The sequence below is a fragment of the Mandrillus leucophaeus genome, unplaced genomic scaffold (genome assembly GCF_000951045.1).
Source record: "Mandrillus leucophaeus isolate KB7577 unplaced genomic scaffold, Mleu.le_1.0 Scaffold1046, whole genome shotgun sequence".
In the NCBI taxonomy this organism is placed as follows: domain Eukaryota; kingdom Metazoa; phylum Chordata; class Mammalia; order Primates; family Cercopithecidae; genus Mandrillus; species Mandrillus leucophaeus.
In genome coordinates, this window is record NW_012098610.1 from 277905 (window position 1) to 291968 (window position 14064).

Genomic DNA, 14064 nt, shown 5'->3' on the forward strand with positions numbered 1-14064 from the left:
AGAACAATGTGGAATCTCCTTCACTGGAAGTTTTTGAAGAAATATTAAATTTCTAGTATTCCAGGCCAGAGGCAAAGGGGTCAACAGGATGACCAAACACTTCGGGTCACTTGCAAATCCTGGTGTCCTGATGTTAAGAGCTGACTACTGGGGCTTCTCCTAAAAATCCTTCATGTTGAGCTGCCTGGGAGGCAGGTTCTTGTTCTGGCTGTAGCTGGGATATTAGAACTGTAGTCAGGGAGACCATGTGCCTGCCCCATTGTGTTCATTTGGTTAGGCTTTCTTGTCCCTGACTCAGAAAACAGAAGGGGCACAGAGACCTGGAAATTCCATGCGCTAACCCATATCCTGGCCAGGGAAGATAGTAGTAATCAGGATGTCAGGATTTTGGAAAAGAGAGAGATAAAAAAAAAAAAACCCAGACCAACAAACAAACAAACAAAAACCTCATCCTGATCCCTGAAGCACCAGCAGGAGAAACAGCAAGCTCTTCTTGGAGAACCTGGGGAGGAAGGGCAATCAGAGACATTCCCTCTGGGCTTATTGCAAGCTTCCCCTCATTCCTTTTTCCTCTATGTATCTCCTTCCCAGGTACCGCATGCACAAGTCCCGGATGTACAGCCAGTGTGTCCGAATGAGGCACCTCTCTCAAGAGTTTGGATGGCTCCAAATCACCCCCCAGGAATTCCTGTGCATGAAAGCGCTGCTACTCTTCAGCATTAGTAAGTGCCTAGAGGTGCAGGGAATGCCCCTGAGGGCACAGAGACTCAGAGAGGACCACTTTTGCCATTAAAACGTTATTAGGGAGATGCCAGCTCCTTGACATTTCCCTTCTTCATTTCCCCTCCCCATCCCCACTGTACTCTCCCTCAGTATCATTCTTCTAACAAGACACAATTTCATGACTAGAAGCCAATGTATTTGCTAGAAGTCAGCTTCCATCGGGTTCCCCACCTATCCCTAGTCTATCTTTGGGACAAGGCCTTTTTGACTGGTTATAGCAGGTCTGTGAATTTCTCCACAGCTTCTGCTATAGAAACAAACATGGGCCACCTTGTATTCCTTGCAGGGCAGTAAAGCAGGAGGCATTTCCTCCTGGAAAGATTTCCTCTTCTGCCAACAGGAGGAGGTCTATGTAAGCAACTCAGGTAGGATTTATTTGGCAGCCAAGGAACTTTTCTTTAATATCTTTTCTAACAAGAGCCCTTTCTTAGCCTCTGTTGAGGGAGAAAGGCAAAATTTGATATTCAAAGCTATGTGTTTTAGTTGTCTAAATCAGGGTTTGACTGTAAATGACATAAAAGCTTAGGTCCTAAAAAATGAGTATATGAGAAGAGTAGAAAAAGAAAAGATTCAGGAAATTTGATTTACTTGACTCCCTTCAGATTGGATCCAGCTATCCTTTCCCCTGAGATCTCCCTGACAGACTGAAGGCCCCAAGCCCACAGACTTCAACTAACAGGAAGCCAAGTAGATGGTTCCCTGTGGGAGTGGGGGTCAAGTTTGTGGTCAGAAAACTTGGTGCTTTGTCTAATGTTCCTTCGTGGGCATGCTTCCCCTCCCCATTCTGTCTTCATCCCACATCAGTTCCAGTGGATGGGCTGAAAAATCAAAAATTCTTTGATGAACTTCGAATGAACTACATCAAGGAACTCGATCGTATCATTGCATGCAAAAGAAAAAATCCCACATCCTGCTCAAGGCGTTTCTACCAGCTCACCAAGCTCCTGGACTCCGTGCAGCCTGTAAGCAAACGATGGAGGGTGCTTTATCAGGGAGAACAGCCTGATAGAGCCAATGATAATATGCTTCTCTAGGGTCTGGCACCACCTGTTGGGAGGTGCTTCCATTCCCCTCTGGCTTTGAGTGTGGTCCAGGAAGAAAATGTGGTGAAGAAAGGAACACGGGTCACAGTGTCCCAGCTGGATATTGTGAAAGGGGTGGAGGAGTTGAGAACAGAGCAGTTGGGACTCAGGGAAGGGACTTACAGCAGATGAATTCTCTAGGCAGACAAAACAGACCTGGATGTTTCTCCCCTCTTCTTTGAGTCATGTTCATGTGAGTTTGTCTGTGTGTGTGTGTGTGTGCGTGTGTGTGTGTGTGTGTGTGACAGAGAGAGAGAGGAGAGAGGGAGAGAGAGAGAGAGAGAGAGAGATGGAGTGCAGAGGCTGGGGTGAGAGCACAAGCTGGAGAAGTCTTGAGTCAGAAAGCTTACGATGGTATAAGACATCGCTTGGGAGCCCTCAGTGACTCCATGGAGACCATTTCTCTCTCTCTCTCTCTGTCTCTCTCTCTCTTTCTCACACACACACACACACACACACACGACCTCATGGGGGAGGACCAAGGAAGGACAGGGAAGGGGGAGGAAACAAAAGACTGAAAGACCAAAAATCAAAGGTTAGGGAAAAGTCTAGCAGAGCCCACCTCCTTGTCAACCCTGTTTTTCTCTCTCTTATTGTTCCCTACAGATTGCGAGAGAGCTGCATCAGTTCACTTTTGACCTGCTAATCAAGTCACACATGGTGAGCGTGGACTTTCCGGAAATGATGGCAGAGATCATCTCTGTGCAAGTGCCCAAGATCCTTTCTGGGAAAGTCAAGCCCATCTATTTCCACACCCAGTGAAGCATTGGAAATCCCTATTTCCTCACCCCAGCTCATGCCCCCTTTCAGATGTCTTCTGCCTGTTATAACTCTGCACTACTCCTCTGCAGTGCCTTGGGGAATTTCCTCTATTGATGTACAGTCTGTCATGAACATGTTCCTGAGTTCTATTTGCTGGGCTTTTTTTTCCTCTTTCTCTCCTTTCGTTTTCTTCTTCCCTCCCTATCTAATCCTCCCATGGCAACTTCAGACTTTGCTCCCCATTGTGACTCCTATCTGTGTTTTGAATGGTGTTGTATGCCTTTAAATCTGTGATGATCCTCATGTGGCCCAGTATCAAGTTGTGCTTGTTTACAGCACTACTCTCTGCCAGCCACACAAACGTTTACTTATCTTATGCCACGGGAAGTTTAGAGAGCTAAGATTATCTGGGGAAATCAAAACAAAAGCAAGTAAAAAAAAAAAAAAAAAAAAGGCAAAAACAAAACGAAAAATAAGCCAAAAAACCTTGCTAGTGTTTTTTCCTCAAAAATAAATAAATAAATAAATAATTACACACATACAAACAAATATATAGAAATCCCCAAAGAGGCCAATAGTGACTAGAAGGTGAAAATTGCAGGCCCCTGGGGAGTTACTGATTTTTTCATCTCCTCCCTCCATGGGAGACTTTATTTTCTGCCAATGGCTGTTGCCATTAGAGGGCAGAGTGACCCCAGAGCTGAGTTGGGCAGGGGGCTGGACAGAGAGAGAGGAGAGGACAAGGAGGGCAGATGGAACATCAGTACCTGCCCACAGCCTTGGCCCCTGGGGGCTAGACTGCTCAACTGTAGAGCAATTCATTATACTGAAAATGTGCTTGTTGTTGAAAATTTGTCTGCATGTTAATGCCTCACCCCCAAACCCTTTTCTTTCTCACTCTCTGCCTCCAACCTCAAATTGACTTTCAATAGTTTTTCTAAGACCTTTGAACTGAATGTTCTCTTTAGCCAAAACTTGGTGACTTCCACAGAAAAGTCAGACCACTGAGAAGAAGGGGAGCAGAGATTTAACCCTTTGTAAGGCCCCGTTTGAATCCAGGTCTGCTTTCTCATGTGTGAGTCAGAGAGGAGCTGGAGCCAGAGGAGAAGAAAGTGATAGCTTGACTGTTCTCCTGCTTAGGACACTGACTGAATAGTTAAACTTTCACTGCCACTACATTTTCCCCACCTTTAAAAGACCTGAATGAAGTTTTCTGCCAAACTCCGTGAAGCCACAAGCACCTTATGTCCTCCATTCAGTGTTTTGTAGGCCCGAACTTCATCACACTGCATTTCAGCCATGGTGGTCAAGCCTGTTTGCTTCTTTTGGGCATGTTCACAGATTCTCTGTTAAGAGCTCCCCCTATCAAGAAGGTTAGCAGGCCAACAGCTCTGACATCTATCTGTAGATGCCAGTAGTCACAAAGATTTCTTACCAACTGTCAGATCGCCGGAGCCCTTAGACAAACTGGAAAGAAGGCATCAAAGGGATCAGACAAACTGGGTGTCTTGTCCTTGTCCCCCAGAGATGACATCCTTCCAGCAAGTGGAGAAGTTCTCACTTCCTTCTTTAGAGCAGCTAAAGGGGCTGCCCAGATCAGGGTTGAAGAGAAAACTCAATTACCAGGGTGGGAAGAATGAAGGCACTAGAACCAGAAACCCTGCAAATGCTCTTCTTGCCACCCAGCATATCCACCTGCAGAAGTCATGAGAAGAGAGAAGGAACAAAGAGGAGACTTTGACTACTGAATTAAAATCTTCAGCGGCAAAGCCTAAAGTCAGATGGACACCATCTGGTGAGTTCACTCATCATCCTCCTCTGCTGCTGATTCTGGGCTCTGACATTGCCCATACTCACTCAGATTCCCCACCTTTGTTGCTGCCTCTTAGTCAGAGGGAGGCCGAACCATTGAGACTTTCTATAGAACCATGGTTTCTTCCGGAAAGGTCTGGTTGGTGTGACTCCAATACATTGCCACCCATGAACTCAAGGTGTGCCCTGGGACACTGGTTTCATCTAGTCTTTTGGCACGCCTGTGTTCTGTTGACTTCATTCTCCAACCCCAAGTGCAAGGGAAAATGTCCACCTACTTTCTCATCTTGGCCACTGCCTCCTTACTTAGCTCTTAATCTCATCTGTTGAACTCAAGAAATCAAGGGCCAGTCATCAAGCTGCCCATTTTAATTGGTTCACTCTGTTTGTTGAGAGGATAGTTTCTGAGTGACATGATATGATCCACAAGGGTTTCCTTCCCTGATTTCTGCATTGATATTAATAGCCAAACGAACTTGCAAAACAGCTTCTTTAAATAACAAGGGAGAGGGGAACCTAAGATGAGTAATATGCCAATCCAAGACTGCTGGACAAAACTAAAGCTAACAGGTTCCCTTTCTGGGATGGGATAGACACATTCTGGTTTTCTTTATTACTACACCATCTGGCTCATGTACAGGATCACTTTTAGCTGTTTTAAACAGAAAAAAATTCCACCACTCTTTTCAGTTACACTAGGTTACATTTTAATAGGTCCTTTACATCTGTTTTGGAATGATTTTCATCTTTTGTGATACATGGATTGAATTATATCATTCTCATATCTCTCCTTGTAAATACTAGAAGCTCTCCTTTACATTTCTCTATCAAATGTTTCATCTTTATGGGTTTCCCAGTTGTGACTCTTGTCTCTTTGAATATATGAATATATGTTTTTCATTTGCAAAAGCCAAAAATCAGTGAAACAGCAGTGTAATTAAAAGCAACAACTGGATTACTCCAAATTTTCAAATGACAAGACTAGGGAAAAATAGCCTACACAAGGCTTTAGGCCTTCTCTTTCTGTGCTTGGATTTGAGTGAACAAAGGAGGTTTTAGCTTGGCTCTGTTCTCCCATGGATGAAAGGAGGAGGATTATTTTTTTTTCTTTTGTCCATTGATGTTCTAGCCAATGTAATTGACAGAAGTCTCATTTTGCATGCACTCTGCTCTACAAACAGAGTTGGTATGGTTGGTATACTGTACTCACCTGTGAAGGACTGGCCACTCAGACCCACTTAACTGGCGAGCTAGAAGATGAGGATCACTCACCGGAAAAGTCATGAGGACCATCTCCAAACAAGTTGGCAGTGCTTGATGTGGATGAAGAGTGAGGAAGAGAAAAAGAAGGAGCACCAGGGAGAAGACCTCGTCTGTGCCAGGCAGCAGACTGCTGCCAGGATCACGAACTCTGTAGTCAAAGAAAAGAGTCGTGTGGCGGTTTCAGCTCTCGTTCATTGGGCAGCTCGCCTGGGCCCAGCCTCTGTGTTGACATGGGAGTTGTTGGATTCTTTGTTTCATAGCTTTTTCTATGCCACAGGCAATGTTGTTGTTCTTGGAAAGTTTATTATTTTTTTTTTTGATTCCCTTACTCTGAGAAAGGGATATTTTGAAGGACTGTCATATATCTTTGAAAAAAGAAAATCTGTAATACATATATTTTTATGTATGTTCACTGGCACTAAAAAAATATAGAGAGCTTCATTCTGTCCTTTGGGTAGTTGCTGAGGTAATTGTCCAGGTTGAAAAACAATGTGCTGATGCTAGAGTCCCTCTCTGTCCATACTCTACTTCCAAATGGATATAGGCATACATAATAAGTTTTATTCGACTTGTACTTTAAGAGAAAATATGTCCACCATCCACATGATACTGACACAAATGAGCTAACATTGAGCTTCAAGTAGCTTCTAAGTGTTCGTTTCACTAGGCACAGCACAGATGTGGCCTTTCCCCCCTTCTCTCCCTTGATATCTGGCAGGGCATAAGGCCCAGGCCACTTCCTCTGCCCCTTCCCAGCCCTGCACCAAAGCTGCATTTCAGGAGACTCTCTCGAGACAGTCCAGTAACTACCGGAGCATGGCCCCTGCATAGCCCTGGAAAAATAAGAGGCTGGCTGTCTACGAATCATCTTGTGCCAGTTGCCCAGGTGAGAGGGCACTGGGCCAAGGGAGTGGTTTTCATGTTTGACCCACTACAAGGGGTCATGGGAATCAGGAATGCCAAAGTACCAGATCAAATCCAAAACTTAAAGTCAAAATAAGCCATTCAGCATGTTCAGTTTCTTGGAAAAGGAAGTTTCTACCCCTGATGCCTTTGTAGGCAGATCTGTTCTCACCATTAATCTTTTTGAAAATCTTTTAAAGCAGTTTTTAAAAAGAGAGATGAAAGCATCACATTATGTAACCAAAGATTACATTGTATCTGCTAAGATACCAAAATTCACAAGGGCAGGGAGGGAGCAAGCATTAGTGCCTCTTTGATAAGCTGTCCAAAGACAGACTAAAGGACTTTGCTGGTGACTGACTTATAAGAGTTTTGTGGGGTTTTTTTTCCCTAATAATATACATGTTTGGAAGAGTTGAAAATAATTTTGGGAAAATGGGTTTATGGGTCCTTCACTAAGTGATTTTATAAGTAGAACTGGCTTTCCTTTTCTTTAGTAGTTGCTGAGCAAATTCTTGAAGCTCCATCATTGCATGGTTGGAAATGGAGCTATTCTTAGCCACTGTGTTTGCTAGTGCCCATGTTAGCTTATCTGAAGATGTGAAACCCTTGCTGATAAGGAATCATTTAAAGTACTAGATTTTGCACTAGAGGGACAGCAGGCAGAAATCCTTATTTCTGCCCACTTTGGATGGCACAAGAAGTTATCTGCAGTTGAAGGCAGAAAGTTGAAATATATTGTAAATGAATATTTGTATTCATGTTTCAAAATTGAAATATATATATATTTTATATATATATATATATACACACACACACATATATATAGTGTGTGTGTGTGTGTGTGTGCACGTGTGTGTGTTCTGATAGCTTTACCTTTCTCTGGATCTTTATATTTGGTTCCAGATCACACCTGATGCCATGTACTTGTGAGAGAGGATGCAGTTATGTTATGGAAGCTCTCTCAGAACAGACAAGACATGTAGATTAATCAGATAACTAAAAGTTTTCTCCCCTATTGGGTCTGACCCACAGGTCCTGTGAAGGAGCAGAGGGGTAAAAAGAGTAGAGGACATGATACATTGTACTTTACTAGTTCAAGACAGATGAATGCGGAAAGTGTAAAAACTCAGTGGAACTGATTGAGATTTACCACAGGGAAGGCCCAAACTTGGGGCCAAAAGCCTACCCAAGTGATTGACCAGTGGCGCCCTAATGGGACCTGAGCTATTGGGAGAAGAGAACTGTTCTTTGGTCTTCACCATCCTTGTGAGAGAAGGACAGTTTCCTGCATTGGAACCTGGAGCAAGCGCTCCATCTTTCACACAAATTCCCTCACCTGAGATTGAGGTGCTCCTGTTAATGGGTGTCTGTGTGCTGTAATTCTGGTTTTGGATATGTTCTGTAAAGATTTTGACAAATGAAAATATGTTTTTATCTGTTAAAACTTGTCAGAGTACTAGAAGTTGTATCTCTGTAGGTGCAGGTCCATTTCTGCCCACAGGTAGGGTGTTTTTCTTTGACTAAGAGATTGACACCGGGATCTGTTGCCCCAGGGCCTCCCAACTCAACCATTTCTAGGTGAAGGCAGAAAAATCCACATTAGTCACTCCTCTTCAGACATTTCAGCTGAGATAACAAATCATTTGGAATTTCTTCACCCATAGAAAGAGTGGTAGATATTTGAATTTAGTAGGTGGAGTTTTATAGAAAAAACAGCTTTTGCCTCAGTTTTGATTTATCCTCATTTGATTTGGCCAGAATGTAGGTAATATGCATCGATTGGCTTCTGATTCCAATTCAGTATAGCAGGGTGCTGGGTTTTTTCTTTTCCCCACCCGTCTCTTAGCCTAGGGAATTAAATAAGAAGCCTTAGAATGGGTGGCCTTTGTGACCTGAAACACTTCCTACATAAGCTACTTAACAAGATTGTCATGTAGCTGCAGATTCCTTTGCCCACCAAAGACTAGAACACACGCATATCCATAAACCAAAGGAAAGACAGCTCTGAAAGGCTGTTTCTCTGGTGGTTCCCTCTCTGGCTGTTGCTTCACAGTATGGGAACCTGTACTCTGCATAGGTGACAGGCCAGATTTGCATTCTCTTACAACCTTAGCCCTTGGTGTTAACTGTCCTACAGTGAAGTGCCTGTGGAGTTGTCCTATCCCAGAAGCCACTTGGATGCTGAGAGCAGCCACCATCAGAACGACCCACGCGAAAAAAAAAAAGAAAATTAAAAAGTCCCCTCACAACCCAGTGACACCTTTCTGCTTTCCTCTAGACTGGAACATTGATTAGGGAGTGCCTCAGACATGACATTCTTGTGCTGTCCTTGGAATTAATCTGACAGCAGGAGGGAGCAGACTATGTAAACAGAGATAAGAATTAATTTTCAAAGTTGAAGGGAAAAAAAAGAAAGAAAAAAGAAGAGAGAGAGAAAGAAAGCATCATACAAAGATTTTCTTAAAAGAAACAATTTTGCTTGAAATTTCTTTAGATGGGGCTCAGTTGTCACAGTGGCACTTGGCCTCCACTGGGCAGCAGGACCAGCTCCAAGCGCTAGTGTTCTGTTCTCTTTTTGTAATCTTGGAATCTTTTGTTGCTCTAAATACAATTAAAAATGGCAGAAACTTGTTTGTTGGACTAAATGTGTGACTTTGGGTCTGTCTCTGCCTCTGCTTTCAGAAATGTCATCCATTGTGTAAAATATTGGCTTGCTGGTCTGCCAGCTAAAACTTGGCCACATCCCCTGTTGTGGCTGCAGGATCGAGTTATTGTTAACAAAGAGACCCAAGAAAAGCTGCTAATGTCCTCTTATCATTGTTGTTAATTTGTTAAAACATAAAGAAATCTAAAATTTCAGATGAATGTCATCAGAGTTCTTTTAATTAGCTCTTTTTATTGGCTGTTTTTATTGAAGTCAAGAGTTGGTATCATGCCCAGTTGTGTTTTATGCTATTTTGATTTTCATATATTTTTAAAAGTCTTTGCACAAGGCTTACAAATTTGCCGTGTGGTGGCCTTAGCATAAGCTGACCTGGGACCACCAAAATAACAAGGAATTTGGGCTAGAAAGCACAGATGGACACTGGCAGCCCATCACAACTTCTCTTGAAAAACACCAAACTTGTCAGCTGGGGAAAAGCCACACAAAGCCCAGTTGCCTACTTTCACAACCTTATCCATGTGGGAGCATAAAATGGTGGCATCACTGCCCAGTTCTAACCAAGCTTCAGTTAAAGAATGGGCACCTTCACATCCTCACTATTTTTCAGGGGCCTTACCATCCTCGACCACCCAAGTAAAATCTAAATCAGCCTTCTTTTGGGTTCTTCAGTTCAAGTAAGGCCTCTTCTTGTGGCCTCTCAGTGTGAATACTTACGAGGTTCCAGATTGAATTTTTGGGCCTGAGATACAAGGCATCAATGAGGTGTGACAAAACATGTCAACGAATAATAAGAAAATTCTCTATTCTTCCATATCCTCCCCTGTAATAAGGGTTGTCAGAATGCCTTCTTTCTCGGTTGAGTTGAAGATTCAGTGAGAACATATGTGACACAGCTGGTGGGCTATTAAGCTCTGGCTTTGCTCCCTGTTAAAATGCCAGAACCCTTGAGAGGGATCCCACATTGAGCCATGTTTATCATTGACCACCTTAGAATGGATGGATTTCTCAGATTTTTCCTGAGATCAGTGCTTGATGGAGAGGAGAGGAGAACAATAGATTCTTGGGATGTGTGCTTTGCATGTGTTTAAGTAAGAGACAGAGAGTATGTTTATTTGCAGGTTGTGTGTGTAAATTCAAAGCATGCCTCCAGAGGATTTTCTCTGACCACCATTGCTTAGGTCCTGTTCGTTTGCATCTACAGCGAATGACCTTACAGCAATCTGACTTGGCTTCACTCACCACTCAGCTCCTGCCTAAAGAGACAAGGTGGTTAGCATCCACCATAGGTTTTCCAAGGAGTAGCAAAGCAAAAAGGACACCTAGTGGGTTGAAAAGAGCCTAGAGGCAGGAGTCCTGTATGTGACTTGCCCATAGTCATGAAGCTAGTGTATAGCTAGGATTCTCCCCTGCTGATTTACTATATGACGCTAGGCAGCAATCTGCCCTTTCTGGACCTCAGTTTTCTAATCTGTAAAATGTGTGGAGTAAAACTACATGAGATGGGAAGTCCCTTCTAGTGTGGACGCCATGGTTATTGAAAACTCCAGCAACATCTTTCTTAATCATAAGGGGAAAGAAAAAGACCATTTACTACTCCTAGAACAGTTTTGGAGCTAAATATTCACATTTGTACTCAACAATTATTTACAAAACAACTAGTGTGGGGAGTGTCAAAACAACAACTGAGTCCTGTGGAATAGATATTGTCAACCCCTTGATGGATGAGGAAGGGGCTCAAAAGGGAAATAGTTTCCTATTGAGATTATCTCATAAATGGCAGAGATAAGTAGGAGTTAAGCCCCAGTCCATGCACTGTCTGTACCTTCAATTAGTTTACACTCTATTAAATGCCTTTGTCAGATCACTCTGGAACTTCAATGTATAATACACAACCCCAGTCCTCCAACATCACTCTCTCCAAAGAGATTGAGCTAACCTCTAATTTAGAATTCCTGCCTGTAGAACTAGAAGGGATCTTAGACATTATCCAGCCCTAACTTATTCTTCACATGAGGGAGCTATGCAAAAAAATTTGAATGTCACTGTGAACTAGGACCTGTGTCAAGGGACCAGCCCTAGAACACCCAGCTCCTGGTCCCTTCATGTGCCTGCAGGAAGCATACCAAGGTAATAGGGCACCTGAGAACTTCTACCATCCCCTTGCATATGGGTTCAGAGCCCTAGTGAGAGAGCTTCCACCTCTTGTCTGGCTCCTACATATACAGACCCAGGATCTCTACACCAACTACAGCATCTACTTCACCTACCACCCACTCCCAGGTGTTTTCTTCATGCCACTCTAGGGGAAGGTGAAAGAAGGAGAAAACTGTTGGGGGGAGCTGGAATAGGGACTACAGAGGCAATGAGAACAATTTAGCAAGCATGAGGTATGAGAACTTTCTGAATTAACAGGCAGATGCAGATGGTTCAAATTCTCATATTATCCCGCCACCAATTCTTTTTCAAGCCACAACTTCCCTCCTTCCCTTAGCTCCTTCCCCACAGGGCTTCAAGCGAGGAGAAGGTCATTAGGGGAACCGCATATGGCTGTCAACCACAAGGCTTCATGCCAAACAAGGAGGTTTAATCCAAACTCTATGCAAATAGCCCTCCCCACACCCCCATTAGAGTACTTTGGATCTGAGACCAGAAAACAGCCCAGCAGAGGAAGCAGATGCTGCGCGAGGCACAACACTCACTACCTGGGCAGCAACACTTGTTTCCAAAGGAAGCAGGCCCTTTTGATGTGCGTGCACAGTGCCACGGGTGGCTAATGTCTGTGTTGGACTATATTGTGGGATAATTCCACTGTCTCAAAAGACTGCAAGGATCCCTCACAGGGACATGGTATTCAGTATTCCCCTCACTTATTTGTTCTTTCCTTTATTCAACAGCTATTTATTTGACACAGACAATTGTAATAAAATGTAATGGATGTTATGTTGAGGGAAGTTGGGGATTTTGCTGAGGTACAGAGGAAGGAGGCCTAGCCCAGTCTAGTAGAAAGGTCAAGGAAGGGTTCTTAGAGAAGTCTAGGCTGTGAAACAAGTTGCATGAAGATGGGGCTGGGTGTGGAAAAAGGGGCATTCTTACTCAGACAAGAGACAGTAGCCTAGTAAGGGAAACTCTGATCATTTTAGCCTGAGAGAAGGGTTTGAAGAAGAGTATGGTTTTGAGAGATGAAGGTAAAGAAGGAGGCACAAGCAAAGCCAGCAATGGCCTATACGTCACACTAAAGAGTGACGTATAGGCCTTTATCCCAAGGATGAAGGGGAGTCACAGAAGCCTTTGCCACCATTTCAATTCCTAAAGCACTGTCAGACACATAATCTCATCTAAACCTCATAACATCATGAAGAGGCAGGGGGGTCAGGGATCAGACCCATTTTGCAGAAAGGAAAACTGGCTCATCAAGATGAAGTGATTTGCCCAATGGCTACTCCCAAATAACTGATAGTCCTAAGTCTAAACTGGAAGCCCCAATTCTCCTGATTTACAGTCTCAGTCTATTCACATTACACCAATCTATCAAAGGACCTGGCAGTGCAATTCTTGGAATGTGTTTACATGACTCTGTAGTGAGAGCAGGCATTGCCTACTATCTCACGTGAACCTGGCATGGTCTTCCTGAGGTGACATTCAATGGTACAGGGCTCCCAAATTGCAGACAGGTGACCCCAGAGAAAAGCAGTAGCATCATCTAAAGGGGTAGTGCAGTCTGTGGAAAGCCAGCCAAATTGCTGCTCAATGGGTATGGGGCCTCATTAATTCATCCAAAGAGGAAGTCAAAAAAAAATGATGAAGGAAAAGAGACAACTTTTCACCTTCCTAGAGGAAGTAACATTTGCCACCAGCCTTGAACAACGAGATGAAACTTCACAACAGGAAAAGGTAACTGGGCAGGCAACCAAAGAAGAAGGAACAGATGGACAAATACACAAGAAGCAGAAAAGAGTACGGCTTCTGTTTTGGGACAGTCAAGACAAATGGGAACTAGTGGGGAGTAAGACTTGGAGATGAGTCTGGGCTAGGACCCATTGTGAAAGGCCTCAAGTCCCCTGTTAAGAAGTAGGTTTTCTTCTATAGGCTAGTTATTCTCAGTTGCCACATGTGAAAGATAATGACCATGTGTAGCATACTCTCAAGGGAGCCACTAGGGCTGTATTCAATTCCTGACACACTTAGTTCTTTTTTCTCACACTTAAGAAAGCAAATATGAGTGCAAGTAAGACTGACAGTATTGAAAGGAAAAATCTGAAACTCTTATAGTATGTTTAAATTATCCTCCAACTTCAATGTTTAAAATATTATCAACAAATTATTTGCCACACCTCACATCTGATTACAGAACACTAGTTGAGATAACTAAGGATTTTTGAGCAAAACTGTAACATAATGAGTTTCAGTAGATGGAAACTATACTAAAATTTATTGTGTGAGAATATGATAGAAGATGAATAGAGATTGATTCCAGGGCAAATTAACAACAACAACAGTAAAATTTACTGAGTACTTACTATGTGCCAGAAAATGCTAATGCAAAGTTCTTTACACCATATATGTTCTATAATCCTCACCTCAATCCTACGAGTTGAGAAGTTACCTTCATTATATATATAAGGAAACTGAGGCTCTGACTCAATATTATTGCTGACCTAGACCGAAGGTGACTTTTAAGTAATAAAGCCTAAACTTAAACTCAAGTATATTTGTAAGCAAATCCTGAAATTTTGATCACTACATTACATTTTATTTCTTGAAAGTCTGGTTTGTTTTCTCAAAATCTTTCCA

General features: G+C 43.0%; 1 protein-coding gene across 2 annotated transcripts in view; it reads left to right on the forward strand.

Moving 5' to 3' along the window:
• AR (androgen receptor) overlaps window positions 1-9465 on the forward strand; it is a 170297-nt gene extending 160832 nt beyond the window's left edge. Inside the window, exons 6-8 of one of the 2 annotated variants that reach the window (XM_011980535.1) lie at window positions 592-722; window positions 1588-1745; window positions 2472-2776. In XM_011980535.1, coding sequence (XP_011835925.1) covers window positions 592-722; window positions 1588-1745; window positions 2472-2627 — 445 coding nt within the window. In that variant the 3' untranslated portion in view covers window positions 2628-2776. Of the gene's footprint in view, window positions 1-591; window positions 723-1587; window positions 1746-2471 lie in introns of both variants that reach the window. The other variant, XM_011980541.1, reaches the window with a different exon arrangement.
• Window positions 9466-14064: the final 4599 nt, after the last annotated feature.